This window comes from Phoenix dactylifera, unplaced genomic scaffold (assembly GCF_009389715.1).
Source record: "Phoenix dactylifera cultivar Barhee BC4 unplaced genomic scaffold, palm_55x_up_171113_PBpolish2nd_filt_p 000162F, whole genome shotgun sequence".
Taxonomy (NCBI): Eukaryota; Viridiplantae; Streptophyta; class Magnoliopsida; order Arecales; family Arecaceae; genus Phoenix; species Phoenix dactylifera.
In genome coordinates, this window is record NW_024067705.1 from 1 (window position 1) to 15447 (window position 15447).

Here is a 15447-nt window from a genome sequence, read left to right on the forward strand (position 1 = left end):
CCGGTGGTGCCATGAATGGATGTGACGGTACAAAAACTTGTTGCTGTGCATGTACCTGTGCCAAAAGTATTGCCATGTGTCGATGACGAACATGCCGATGAAGAACTGCCTCGCTAGCACAATGAATGGAGTTTGAACAGTGGAAGCAATTTCACTACTATTTTTACTAACCTAGATAGAAGAAGGTTATATTAGTTAGCGTAACAAAGTTATCATAAAGATCTTATTTAGATTCCTTAAGCGTATAATCAACTAAACACAAATCCTCGCAATTGATATAAGGCCAGTAAGAAAAATACCTTGAAAAGAAGGAATGCAACAGTAGCTTGAACCAGTTGCTGAGCAAGAACCCCATTGACTACCTCACGCTTAGATACCAGATTCTTGATGTCTTCATCTTTCCTGGAATGCAGCCGGTACTTTTCGAGGGAGCCAAGCATCATATAGATACCTGAATAAGTCCAATAGACCCCGATGGGAACCACAATGCCCAAAAGTTCATCAGAAGGAACATTCTCCATTGCAACAAAGGGGAGACGGTGGGTGAGTGAGTGAGTGAGAGAGAGGGAGGGTTGATGGAAATGAACCTAGGGAGATGAGAAGGAGAGAGAGGAGAGTTTGCTTTGTGCATAGGTTTTGCTAAGCTAATGGGTTTATATGGCGAAACGATCCCCGCTCCCTCTTTGACTCATTGTAAAAAACGAAATAAATCCCCATCGGGGACGGCCTAATGAAAAGTTCCGTTAACCAACCCTTTAATACCCGGTCCACCAACAATATTAATTTTCCATCCATGCAGGCCAAGTATGGTGATGGGTGGGGGAGGGACCGAAAATTTAAGAACCTGTCTCCATCCCTTTATGGTAAACGCGGGTCCACGGAGCGACCCCTTGTCAAAGACATCGAAATCAGTTATGCATTTGGACCGTAAGCAGTTGAGTTTTCCCTTCCTTTTTTTTTTTCTATTTTTTTTTTTTTTTTGGCGAGAGAAACGAAAGTTGAGTTTTTATGGCATGTGGCCAAGGTGATTGCTGTAAACGTTCAAGGCGATTTCTGTAATCATATACTTACCTCTTTCGTTTTGAATAATGAGCAAGCATGGCACATGCATGCGCTTGGAACATGGTCAATTACCGGCATTTTCTTTGTACATATTGTAAAGTACAATAATGAAATTATATTTAAGTCTCATTTGGCACAACTGTTAGGTAGTAGAGCTTTTCGAAGCAGAGTTTTTATAAAAAGCTATTTGCTGTTCAGTAGTTACATTTTTAAAGTGCTCTAAAACTTTAATTTGTGTTTGATAAATAAATTAAGAAATTACTTTTGATATGACAAAATAATCATAAAAAATATTGTATAGTATTATACAACATAGCATAATAAAATATAATATGTATTAGTACATAAATATATAATATAGTATAATATTACTATAATGTAATATAATATTATTATAATATAATAATACAATATTCTATATTATAGCATAATAATATAACATAATTTGATATTATATAATATAACATATCAATGTATTATGGTATAATATAATAAAATATTATATTTATAGTATAATAAAAAATAAAGATATAAAATATTATAATTATTATCATTATACATTAATAAATATAAAGAGATGAGGATGATAGTGTTATTTTGATGATTAACAAGCAATTATCTAGAGTATGCTATAAGTTAAATTGATACTTCATTTATAAGTTCATTACTCTCAGTATATTTGGTTAATTGAAAATAGATACATGACCTTATTCATTTGAATGAATCTAACCTTGAGAATGCAGCAAAGTGTGGATTGAGTCGACCCAAAGGTTGATTGGGTCGACCCCGGCACATCAAGAAATCATTTGGCACACTCATGCACAAATGGCACAAATGAACAGTGAGTTGGGTCGACCCAAGGTAAGCATGAGTCGACCCAACCTTGAAGAACCTCAAAAACACAACTGAAGAATGCTCTCTGGATTTACTGAGAGGGTCGACCCAAACAGTGGTTGAGTCGACCCAAGCTTGAGTCGACCCAAACCCTGAGAGGGTCGACCCAAAGGCAAGACAGAAAGACAGACAGAAAATGGTTCTCTGGAATTACTGAGAGGGTCGACCCAAGAAGAAGTTGAGTCGACCCAAGTGGACTTTGAGTCGACCCAAAGAATGGTTGGGTCGACCCATGGGAAGGAAGGCTGAAATTGAAGTTTCTGTGGTTTCTGAGAGGGTCGACCCAAGGAATGTTTGAGTCGACCCAAGGCAAAGTTGGGTCGACCCAAGGACAGGTTGAGCCGACCCAAACACAGGCTGAACAGTAACGGCTAGTTCTGCAACTGTACTTTTTGTCCTTCCCAAGGTGAGTAACGGCTAGTTTTTCAAATCTAACCATTAGGACTTGTCCTAAGAAGGTGGGAAGCTATTTAAAGGGGCACTATTCATCAGAGAGAACAACTTTTGAGTGGAATATCAAAGAGTACCCAAGAATACAAAAGTGCCATAATCTTCTTCATCAAGAGCTTCATTCAAGAATCAAAGAAAGGGATTGAGCAGATTCAAAGAGGCATCAAGAGCTCCATCCCCCTTAAAGAGTGAAGCATCCTTGACAAAGAAGAGCAAAGCGACTTCAAAGCGATAAATACTTTCTAACTCTTCCTTGTAGCTTATATTGTTTCATATGCTCATTTAGGAGTTTGAATCTTTCCTTTTGTTTATTAAACACTTTGTAAAGGTTCGTTGGTGAGCCCGCAAAACCAACAAAGGTTTTTGGTGAACCCGGAAAACCAAAGTGTAAAGGTTAGTTGGTGAGCCCGCAAAACCAACAAAGGTTTTTGGTGAACCCGGAAAACCAAAGTGTATAGGTTCGTTGGTGAGCCCGTAAAACCAACAAAGGTTTTTGGATTGTGAGCCCGGAAAACAATCCAACTGTAATCCGCGAGATTATAGTGAATTCCCAAGGGGACGCTTGGGGAGTGGACGTAGGTGCTAAGGAGAGCACCGAACCACTATATATTGTTGTGTTTGTGTTGTACTTGTGTTTTCATTTACTCTTGCATCATCTTCTACTCTTGCGTTAGTTTACCTCACTCAAATAGCTTAAGAAAGCATCCACCGCACTTAATTAAGAAAACGTTTAAAGCACCAAAATTTAGAAGAAACCAATTCACCCCCCCCCCCTCGTGGCTTGTCACCTTGGGCAACAAGTGGTATCAGAGCGAGGTGCTCTAATAGTGCTCATTGATCTAACAATCAAGAGTTAAAGATCATGACAACCCAAGTGGGATGTGCAATGAGTGAGGGGCAATCCACAAATAGACCACCTCTATTTAATGGCACAAACTACACATATTGGAAAGCTAGAATGAGGATATTCATTCAAGCTTCGGACTATGAACTGTGGCAAATCATCACTAGAGGACCTCACACACCCACACTTAACATAGATGGCACTATCATACCCAAACCAGAAATGGATTGGAATGAAAGTGATAGAAGATTAGCACAGTTAAATGCAAAAGCTGTAAATACACTTTACTGCTCTTTAGATGTAAATGAATTTAATAGAATATCCACTTGCACCACCGCCAAAGAAATTTGGGATAGACTTGAGGTCACACATGAAGGGACCAATCAAGTTAAGGAGTCCAAGATAAACATATTAGTACACAAGTATGAACTGTTTAAAATGGAATCTACTGAGTCCATAACTGATATGTTTACTCGTTTTACTGATATTATAAATGGGCTTAAAAGTTTAGGAAAGTCTTATTCTAACTCTGATTTGGTGCGTAAAATTCTCAGGTCTCTACCAAGGAATTGGGAGGCCAAGGTAACCGCTATTCAAGAGGCAAAGGACCTCAACACACTGCAGTTAGAGGAGCTCCTAGGATCTCTCATGACCCATGAGTTGACAATGAGGCAAAATTCAGAAGATGAGGTCAAGAGAAGAAAACCCATTGCCCTAAAGACTACCACCCCTAGACAACAAACTGAATCGGAAGATTCAGATGATGATGAAGATATTGATGAAGAAGGGATGGCAGTGCTTGGGAGAAAATTCAGAAGATTCATGAGAGGTAAGAATAAGTTCCATAAAAAGAAACCCTTTCTTAAAGGTAACTCAAGCAAAGAAAAGGTTAAGGATAAGGAAAAAGAAAAAGAGACTCCCATTTGCTATGAGTGTAACAAACCCGGGCATTGTAAGATAGATTGCCCAGATTTGAAGTGGATGGCAAGAAAGTTAAAAAAGAAGAATTTTATGGCCGATTGGAGTGAAAGTGAGGAATCAAGTTCGGAGGACGAAGATCATCAAGACACGGCCCAAATATGTCATATGGCCAATGACGATGAGGTAGATTCTGAACTTGACTGTGATTTTACTGTTGATGAATTGCATGATGCATTCTTAGAACTCATGGAAGAACATAAGAAAGTAATTAATAAAAATAAAGCTCTAAAAGAAGAAAATCAATCTCTCATTAAAGATAAGATAAAACTGTCTCATAACTATGAAACATTAAGTAGGAAACTTGAAAATGAAACCAAAAATCTAATTGCTGAAAATGTCAAGCTAAAAGAAGATGCTGAAAAATATAAATCTTTGGTAGATAGATTTACTCTTAGTTCTACCAAATTAAACTTGATTCTTGATAGCCAAAAAGCTGTATATGATAAGGCCGGTTATAGAACAAATAGAAAACAAAAACTCTTAAAGAATATTTTTGTAAAAGCTAAAAGGGAAAATATTACTTGTTATTGTTGTAATAAGATAGGACATAGAGCATATGAATGTAATTTTAGAAAGTCTAGTCAAAACAGATCAAGTAATAATCAAAAGATAAAATTCAAGAAAGTTTGGGTTCCAAAAGGAACATGGAGTACTAACCCTAAAGGACCCAACTTAGCTTGGGTACCTAAAGGTTCTTCTTGATCTTGATTGCAGGTGTGTCTTGCAGCTGATAAAATGGAAAAACGATGGTATCTAGATAGTGGCTGTTCAAGACACATGACCGGTGACGAAGATCAATTTGTCACCTTGGAACCAAAGAAAGGTGGAGTAGTGACCTATGGAGACAATGGTAAAGGGTATATCATTGGAAAGGGTAAAATTTTCATTGCTCCATCTATTTTTATAGAAAATGTTTTATTAGTTAAGGGTTTGAAACATAACCTTCTTAGCATAAGTCAATTTTGTGATAAAGGATTTAAAGTTACATTTGAAGCATCTGTATGCATAATCACAAATCCTAAAGATAATAGCATTGTACTTGTAGGACAAAGGCAAAGAAATATTTACTTAGTAGATCTTCATGAGTTAGGCAAGAAAAATGGTTTATGCTTAATTACTAATGAAGAAAAGAAAATTGAAACTAGTTGGCTTTGGCATCGAAGATTAGGACATGCTAGTATGGAATTAATATCAAAACTAGTTAAGAAGGAATTAATAAAGGATGTGCCAAAATTGATTTTTGAAAAGGACAAAATATGTGGACCATGTTCATTGGGAAAACAAACTAAGTCATCTTTCAAATCGAAAAACGTAGTATCAACAACTAGACCATTTGAACTCATACACATGGATTTATTTGGACCTACTAGAACTACAAGTCTAGGAGGAAAGAAATATGGACTAGTTATTGTTGATGATTTTTCAAGGTATACATGGGTTTCATTTTTGGCATATAAGAATGAAGTATTTTCAGAATTTTTGAAACTATATAATAAAATCATAAATGAAAAGAAACTCACCTTAGTAGCCATTCGAAGTGATCATGGTACTGAATTTGAAAATCAACACTTCGAGGAATTTTACACTAAAAATGGAATATCACATCAATTTTCAGCACCTAGAACGCCTCAATAAAATGGGGTTGTTGAAAGAAAAAATAGGACATTGGCAGAAATGGCACGCACAATGTTGTGCGAGTCAAATCTTCTAAAGTACTTTTGGGCTGAAGCTATAAACACCTCTTGCCATATTCTAAATCGAGTTTTGTTGCCCAGATAGACAACCCAAGAGGGGGGGGTGAATTGGGTTTTAAAACAATTTGGATAATTTAAAACGTTATGGATGATTAATTAAAAACTATGCCAAGTTATTTAATTAATTACTATGTGCTGTGAGCAATATGAAATGAGAAGAGGAAGAGACAATCAATCACAAACACAAGTTTTATAGTGGTTCGGAGCTATCCCTTGCTCCTACGTCCACTCCCCAAGTTTCTCTTGGGAATACACTATAACCCCCTTGGATTACAGCCGGTTGTTTTGCAAGCTCACAACCAAACTTGTTGTTTTACGAGCTAACAACGAACTCGGTCGGTTTTCCCAGGCTCACCGACTAGAACCAACCCCGATTGTTTTCCCGGGCTCACAATCAAACCCTTTCACACGTTGGTTTTAAAACTGGCTCACCAACTAACCTTTATCCCCTTGATTCAATCCCCCGATTGAACCAAGTAAATACACGTAGTAGAAAGAAAACAGAAAATAAGCTTCTCAAAAGCAGGTATGAAACAATATATTCAAGGATGAGTTTAGAAGCCCTCAAACGCTTTTAAGCTTAAGTAGAGGAATGGCTTCTTGACTCTGGTCTCCTCTTGGATGAGTGATCGACTTGAATGTAGGAGGAGGAAGCTTTGAATGCTGGGGAGAAGTTGGTGGCGCAGTAAATGCTGATCTCCCCTTTTTCTCGTTGAAGAGCACTTGCAAAGCTTGAAGACTTGAATGCTTGGAGTGGAATGTATGTTCTCTATTTTGCTACAGTCTTCTGTGGCTATTTAAGCCAACCCCCACGGAAACTAGCCGTTACTCCACTTTTTCTGGCCGTTCTGCACACTCTGCGCAGCCTGACAATGTGACCGTTGGTGGGTTGGAGTCGACTCGCGCGATCAGGAGTCGACTCGGCTGTAGCGGGAGTCGACTCAAGCTTTTCAGGAGTCGACTCGGCAACTGTTCCAAGTTTGAATTAAAGTTGCCGTCACGACTGGGAGTCGACTCGTCTTGGCCCGGAGTCGACTCGCCAACTTCTGGCGCTGACCTGGCAATTTTGGAGTCGGCTTTTCCTCTGTAGACCGTGGATACAAATTTGAATTTTGCCCTCTCGAGTCGACTCGACTGTCCTGGGAGTCGACTCGAATCTCAGAGCCCGAACTCCCGATTCTCTGTCTTTTGGCTCATCCAGTCTTGGAGTCGACTCGAACTTCCTTGGAGTCGACTCGGCTCTCAGTTTCCGAAAGTTGGTCTTCTGCCTTTTGACGTGAAGCTTGTCTTGGTGTCGACTCGAGCTGTCTGGGAGTCGACTCGAATCTCAGTGGCAGTAACATGGTTTTCTCTGTTGATGGTCGCACAATCTTGGAGTCGACTCGCGTAATGCGGGAGTCGACTCGAATCTCAGAGTCCATAAAACACTCTCTGACTTTTTCTTTGTGCACCGCTGGGAGTCGACTCGCGTTCCACTGGAGTCGACTCGAATCTCAGATCTGAAAGACTGCTCTTCTATCCTTCTGTCTGTTTTCAGTCGGAGTCGACTCATACTGATTAGGAGTCGACTCGAGCTCGTGCCAGTGACCTTGATACGCTTGGAGTCGACTCGTGAAACTCGGGAGTCGACTCGAGTCTCAGACATTGGTTCAGCAGACTTCTTAACTTATCCAAAATACTGTAAACCATGTCTAGAAACACTTGAGCAGGATTTTCACTGAAACACTCAATTGAATTCATTAGTAATCACACGATATACTCAAATGCTTTGAGCTCATCAAAATCAAACGGGGTTTTAATCAATCACTCCACAATCTCCCCCTTTTTGATGATGACAAAACTTTGAGTATACGTAAAATGAATTGCTCAATAAATAATGAAATAAAATTCACAAGTGAATTCAAATGTCTGAAAATTTAATTTATCCAAGTTTGAAAGGTGTGAAACATTTAAATTTCGGAGTTAAAGCTCCCCCTTTCATTTGGAATTATATAAGCCTCCATATTATGCAATCAATTGTTTGGCTTATATGTTATCAATGATTTATCTTGATTAAAATTCAGATTCTCCCCCTCAACATATGCATTCAACTAGTTTTAGTTTTCTGAATTTCCTTTTAATGCTTTGAAATTTTTGAACTGAATTTTTTTGTTTTTAGAGGGAAAATCTGTCAATTTGTTCTTGAGTACGATTAAGCTAATCTCCGAATATCCCTTGAATAGATTCTGGAGATTACTCCATTAGGAGCCCCAAAAGAGAGATAATGAGCCTCGAGGTACCGAATCCACTTAGAACAAATTTGTGTGTGTTTTTAAGAGTTCTTTTACATATTTTAACCATATTTCTCCCCTTATTACATATTTTATACATATTTCTCCCCCTTTTTGTCATCATATCAAAAAGGAGGTAATCACACACACAATCAATGGCACAAATGGCACAATCAAACATCAAATGGCACAGTCAATTGGCACAGAAATAAAGATAAGATGTCTACTCATTGTATTGATATGAAGGTGAATACATTTGAGCATACTATAAGTAAGGCAAAAACAATACAAAAGAAGATAAAACACAACTCAAAATCATCTATGTCCTCCTCGAGGATGTAGCTCCCCCTCTCGAGGATGTAGCTCCTCCTCTCGAGGATGTAGCTCCTCCTCTCGAGGATGCGTCTCCTCCTCTGGAGGATGTGGCTCCTCCTCCCAATCTGCTCCGCTCCATGAGGAGGGCGACTGCCTCTGTGACATGGCTAAGCTGTGTGATGATAGACGAGGTGGCTCTGCTGTGCATAGTGGAGAGCTCAGTCACCGACGTCTGAAGCCCAGTCACTGAGGTCTGAAGTGCGTCCAGCTTGCCGACAATCACATTCGACAAGCGCTCGGCCCCCTCGGTAGTGGTGTGCATGTCACGGCCTATCTCCTCTCGAAACTGTCGAGTGGTGCTCTTGATCTCCCTCATGTTGCGGAACTGGGCCTGCATCAAATCCCTGATATTATATATCTCTTCCCGCACTTTAGCCGTCATGTCTGTCACGGCTGTCAAGGATGGCACCAATGCGGAGGATGGAGTGGGTGCAGGAGTGGGTGCAGGAGTGGCAGCTGGCACGGAACCTCGGAGCTCCCGGAGCAGCTCGTCCCTCAAATCTCGGATGATCTCCTGCCGCAGCTCTCGGAGCTGCTCTGGATCAATACGGACCTCCATAGATGGTGGAGCTGAGGAGGAAGGTCCGGCAGAGGTGGTAGGAGCAGGAGGAGTGGATGGAAGGTCTGGATGATGTGGAGAGTCTGGGTAATCAGAGTCTGGCTCAGGACTGGGTGATGGTCTGGTGGTCTGAGCAGTGAGAGTGGACTTCCTAACCCAGATCCCGTCTTTCTTCCGAAATTCCATCCTGTGCATGGTCCCCGTACCCAAGCGATCAGTCCATCGCAAGGCACGAGAGGGTTCCCTCTCAGGAATGGAAATTTCGTACTGCCTAAACAGGAGAGTGAATATCATCCCGTATGGGAGGGAGAGCCTAGGTCTATCTAAAGGCTCACACATATACCTATAAATCAGCTTGGGGAAGTTGACCGGGGTGTCCTGAAGAATGTAAGACATAATAGCTAGGTCCCTCTCATTCACAAAATCAAATCTTCCTGTCTTAGGGAAGATGGACCTGGATAGAATGCTCAAGAGGATTCTCACTTCAATAGGAAGTGAGCTAGCAGATACCTCATCTAGGGGGGACTGAGGTGGCTGCCCTAAGACGATCGTAAGGGCCTCAAATCTATCCTCAGGATGTGCAGGAGCTACCCCTACCAGTGGGAGGTGGAGGATATGGGCAACGAGATCCTCCGTGACACGTAATGGGACACCTAATACCGTGCCCTCAATACCTCCATCTCCCCGATGGACGGTACTATAGAACTCTTGAACTAGGCCAGGATAGGTGGGAAGGTCCAAGGTGAGGAAGTACTCTAGACCCTGGGCTCTAAGCCTATCGCCTATGGTGAACCCTTCCCGGGAGAGGAAGTCAAAATCGACATACCTCCCGGTGGAGACGGCCTTCCCGGCCAATGGCCTAACATGAACCTCCCTAGGCGGGGAACGATCCGGAGGTGGTTGCCTCGCGGGATCATGCCGCGCCTTGGAGCGCCGCTCGGGAACGGCCGCGGGACGGGACCTCTTCCTAACGACGGCCTTACGAGGCATCTTGACCTAAACGGGAATAAAAATACCTTGAGGACGATGAAGGACGGACAGAGGAAGCTCGGGACGGACCGGAAATGACCTAGGAACGGATGGAAACTCAATGTCCGGCGAAGAATCGACGGGAAAAAGGCTTGGAGACGATCGGGGATGACCTAGGAGTCGGCTCTAGGGCTTTGTGAACAGTGGCGGCTTGAGGAAAAGTGTTTGCGAAACGACAAACCTAGGGTTAAAAAGTCGGATCCCGACTGCGAGTCGACTCCCCTGAGTCGCGAGTCGACTCGACCTCGAGTCGACTCCAGAATATGCGCGAGTCGACTCCCCTTTTGCTGCCAGCTTTGCGAGTCGACTCCCGCAAATGCGCGAGTCGACTCCCCCTTAGGAGCCGGCTCTGAAACTTACTCGAGTCGTCTCTAACCTTGGCACGCACTTAAAACTCTTGCTATAATCGCGCCAAATGAGGGAAAATCACCTAATTAAGGACTGATATGATGATCATTGAATAGAAACTCTCTTTTAACCTCATTCTCATCATCAAAATCAATTAATCTAGTGGTAACTCCCACTAGGATGGATCAATCACTCCTAATCCCCTTCTAAGCACACTAAATCTCTCTTCACTTAGGGGTTTTGTGAAAATATCTGCTAATTGATTATCAGTACACACAAAGTGGAGTGACACATCACCATTCAATACATGATCTCTTATGAAGTGATGTCTTATCTCAATGTGTTTAGTTCTTGAGTGTTGAATTGGATTTTTAGTTAGATTTATGGCACTTGTGTTATCACAATTAATGGGGATTTCATCTTGTTTAATGCCATAATCTTCTAATTGTTGTTTAATCCATAAGATTTGAGCACAACAACTCCCGGCTGCAACATATTCAGCTTCTGCAGTGGATAATGCAACCGAGTTTTGTTTCTTGCTAAACCATGAGATTAGGTTTTCTCCTAGAAATTGACAAGACCCGCTGGTACTTTTTCTATCAAGTTTACATCCAGCGAAGTCTGAATCTGTGTACCCTATTAAGTTTAGGCTAGATTCTTTAGAGTACCACAGTCCTATGTTCTTAGTTCCTATTAAGTATTTAAAGATTCTTTTAACTGCAGCTAGGTGTGATTCTTTAGGATTAGCCTGATATCTAGCACACATGCACACACTAAACATAATATCAGGTCTACTTGCAGTAAGATACAGTAAAGAACCTATCATACCTCTATAAAGTTTTTGATCGACGGATTTACCTGATTCATCTTGGTCTAACTTACATGATGAGCTCATGGGGGTGCTGATTGATTTGTTTCCCTCCATATCAAACTTCTTGAGCATCTCCTTGATATATTTTACTTGATTGATGAAGATGCCTTCTTCAGATTGTTTGATTTGAAGCCCGAGGAAGTAGTTTAGTTCTCCCATCATGCTCATTTCAAACTCACTCTGCATCAAATCAGCAAATTCTTCGCAGAGGCGATTGTTAGTGGCACCGAAAATGATATCATCAACATAAATCTGTACTAACAACATATCCTTATTTTGTCTTTTCAGAAATAATGTTGTGTCTACATTTCCCCTAGAGAATTCATGTTCTAATAGGAATTTACTAAGTCTCTCATACCATGCTCTAGGTGCTTGTTTTAACCCATAAAGTGCTTTGTTTAGTTTATACACATGATTAGGGTATTGATGATTTTCGAAACCAGGAGGTTGTTCTACATACACCTCCTCATTAATATACCCATTTAAAAATGCACTCTTTACATCCATTTGAAATAGTTTGAAATCTTTAGAGCATGCATATGCTAATAATAGTCTAATAGCCTCAAGTCTAGCTACGGGAGCAAAGGTTTCATCAAAGTCTATACCTTCTTCTTGATTATAACCCTTTGCTACTAGTCTAGCCTTATTCCGTATAACAATTCCATTTTCATCTAGCTTATTTTTATATATCCATTTTGTACCAATAATTGGATATTCAGAAGGTCTCTCTACTAGATCCCACACTTTGTTTCTAGTAAATTGGTTTAGTTCTTCTTGCATTGCATTTATCCAATTTACATCATTTTCGGCTTCTTCTATATGTTTGGGCTCAAAGTGTGAAACAAAGGCTAGATGATTATTCATATTCCTAAGGGATGCTCTAGTCCTAACCGGTTGTGATGGATCATCTAGAATTAGTTCCTTAGGATGCCCGTGAGCATACCTCCAAGCTTTAGTTAGCCCATGATCCACTATAGGCTCTTGGTTTGATGATTCTCCTTCAATCAACTTTTGATTATCATCTCGTAATCCCATCTCATCTATCTTTTCTTCAAGTATTTCAATATCATCATCAAAATTAACCTTCTTACTAGATGAGATGTCACTAGAGTCATCAAAAACAACATGTATGGATTCTTCTATAACTAGAGTTCTTTTATTAAAGATTCTATAGGCTTTACTAGTTGTAGAATAACCTAGGAATATTCCTTCATCAGATTTAGGGTCAAATTTCCCTAGATTATCTTTCCCATTATTATGTACAAAACACCTACATCCAAAAACATGAAAATAGTTAACCTTTGGTTTTCTGTTTTTCCACAGTTCATATGGTGTTTTCTTTATGATGGGTCTTAATAGAACTCTATTTAATATATGGCAAGAAGTATTAATGGCTTCTCCCCAAAAATACTTAGGGAGGTTACTTTCACATAACATCGTTCTAGCCATTTCCTCTAGTGTTCTATTTTTCCTTTCAACAACTCCATTTTGCTGTGGTGTCCTAGGTGCTGAGAAATTATGGGTTATCCCCTTTTTGCTACAAAATTCATCAAATAATTGATTTTCGAATTCGGTACCATGGTCACTTCTAATAGCTATAACTGAGGATTCTCTAGCATTTGTTACTTCCTTGTGGAACTTCTTAAACATAGAAAATGCTTGATCCTTATGCGCTAGAAACATGACCCATGTGTACCTAGAGTAATCATCTACTATAACTAGACCATATTTATTTCCACCTAGGCTTGTTGTTCTAGTAGGACCAAATAAGTCCATATGTAATAATTCTAGAGGCCTAGAGGTAGAGACACATTTTATGGATTTAAAAGAATTCCTAGATTGTTTGCCAAATTGACATGCTTCACAGATTTTGTTCTTTTCAAATTTTAATTTTGGCAAACCTATCACGGAGTCTCTTTTAACTAGTTTAGTTATTGTGTCCATGCTTGCATGACCTAACTTACGGTGCCATAACCAACTAGCATCATTTTCTTTGGTTTCATTTACAACTAGACATTGGTTATGTTTTGCAAGATCTTCTAGGTCTACAACATATACATTTCCACGTCTAATCCCTTTAAAGACCAAACTATTATCATTAGGATTTGTTACAATACATAGTGATGGTTTAAACATAACATCATATCCTTTATCACATAATTGACTAATGCTTAACAAGTTATGTTTAAGACCATCAACATATCTAACATTATCTATAAAAGTAGAAGGGGTGATTTGAACTTTACCAATGCCAATGATGTGACCTTGGTTGTTGTCTCCAAACGTCACAACACCTCCCTTCTTAGCTTCAAGGGTGAAAAATTGGTCTTTATCACCCGTCATGTGCCTTGAGCAGCCACTATCCAAATACCAGCAATTTTTGTTGACCTTGGCTGCAAGACACTCCTCGTCTTCGTTGGCCATGAAGCAGAAATTGGCCTTTTCTTCTTGTTCCTCGTCAGAAGAGGAGGATGATGAGTCGGAGTCGGATAGTGTAGTGACAAGAGCTTTCTTCTTCTTGTACTTACTCCCCTTCTTCAGTAAGGGGCATTCAGCTCTTATGTGACCCGGCTTCTTGCACTCGTAACATCCAATCCCCTCGTTTTCTCTTTCCTTACCTTTGTCCTTCCGGTAGAAATTTGAGGGCCCTCTCCTTTGATGATAGGACTTCTTGTGGTTGATGAATTTCTTGAATTTGCGCACAAGAAGAGCCTCACCACCATCTTCCTCATCTTCTTCTTCTTCACTGCTGCTGCTGCAAGATAAGTCCTTGTTAGAAGAAGTAGATTTTAAAGCTATTACCTTTTTCTTATGGGAAGACTCTTCCTCGTGTTGTTTCATGGTGAGTTCGTGAGTCATCAGGGATCCAAGGAGCTCCTCAAGTGGAAGCTTGTTCAAGTCTTTAGCTTCTTGGATCGCTGTCACTTTAGCTTCCCACAACCTCGGTAGACATCGAAGGATTTTCCTGACAAGCTCACTGTTAGTATAGTTCTTGCCAAGGCTTTTTAGGCCATTGACAATATCAGTAAACCTAGTGAACATGGATGTGATAGTTTCATTTGAATCCATTTTAAATAGTTCATATTTATGAACCAAGATGTTTATTTTGGATTCCTTGACTTGATTCGTGCCCTCATGGGTCACTTCAAGTCTGTCCCAAATTTCTTTTGCTGAATTACAAGTTGAAATCCTATTGAATTCATTACGGTCTAAGGCACAATAGAAGACATTCATTGCTTTAGAGTTTAATTGTGCCTTCCTCATGTCATGTTCATCCCAATCCGTTTCTAGTTTGGGTACCTTGACACCATCTATATATATGGATGGGATGTATGGGCCATTTACAACAATGGTCCACATCTCATAGTCTTGGGCTTGGATGAATATTTTCATCCTAGCCTTCCAGTATGAGTAGTCGGATCCATTGAAGAAAGGGGGTCTTTGGGTGGACTGACCCTCAATGTGAGAAGATCCAAATGGGGTTGTCATTTTGATCTTTTAACTCTTGAGTGGAAGAGTTTTTGGCTCTGATACCACCTGTTGCCCAGATAGACAACCCAAGAGGGGGGGGTGAATTGGGTTTTAAAACAATTTGGATAATTTAAAACGTTATGGATGATTAATTAAAAACTATGCCAAGTTATTTAATTAATTACTATGTGCTGTGAGCAATATGAAATGAGAAGAGGAAGAGACAATCAATCACAAACACAAGTTTTATAGTGGTTCGGAGCTATCCCTTGCTCCTACGTCCACTCCCCAAGTTTCTCTTGGGAATACACTATAACCCCCTTGGATTACAGCCGGTTGTTTTGCAAGCTCACAACCAAACTTGTTGTTTTACGAGCTAACAACGAACTCGGTCGGTTTTCCCAGGCTCACCGACTAGAACCAACCCCGATTGTTTTCCCGGGCTCACAATCAAACCCTTTCACACGTTGGTTTTAAAACTGGCTCACCAACTAACCTTTATCCCCTTGATTCAATCCCCCGATTGAACCAAGTAAATA

General features: G+C 40.2%; 1 protein-coding gene across 1 annotated transcript; it reads right to left on the reverse strand.

The window, feature by feature from the left end:
• Positions 1-6: 6 nt before the first annotated feature.
• LOC103707796 (sphinganine C4-monooxygenase 2-like) lies at positions 7-663 on the reverse strand (the record flags this gene model as incomplete). Its single annotated transcript, XM_008792454.4, has 2 exons — positions 300-663; positions 7-171 (listed from the first exon to the last, which is right to left on the reverse strand). Coding segments are annotated over exons 1-2 (387 nt in total), but the record flags the coding sequence as incomplete, so codon positions are not given.
• Positions 664-15447: the final 14784 nt, after the last annotated feature.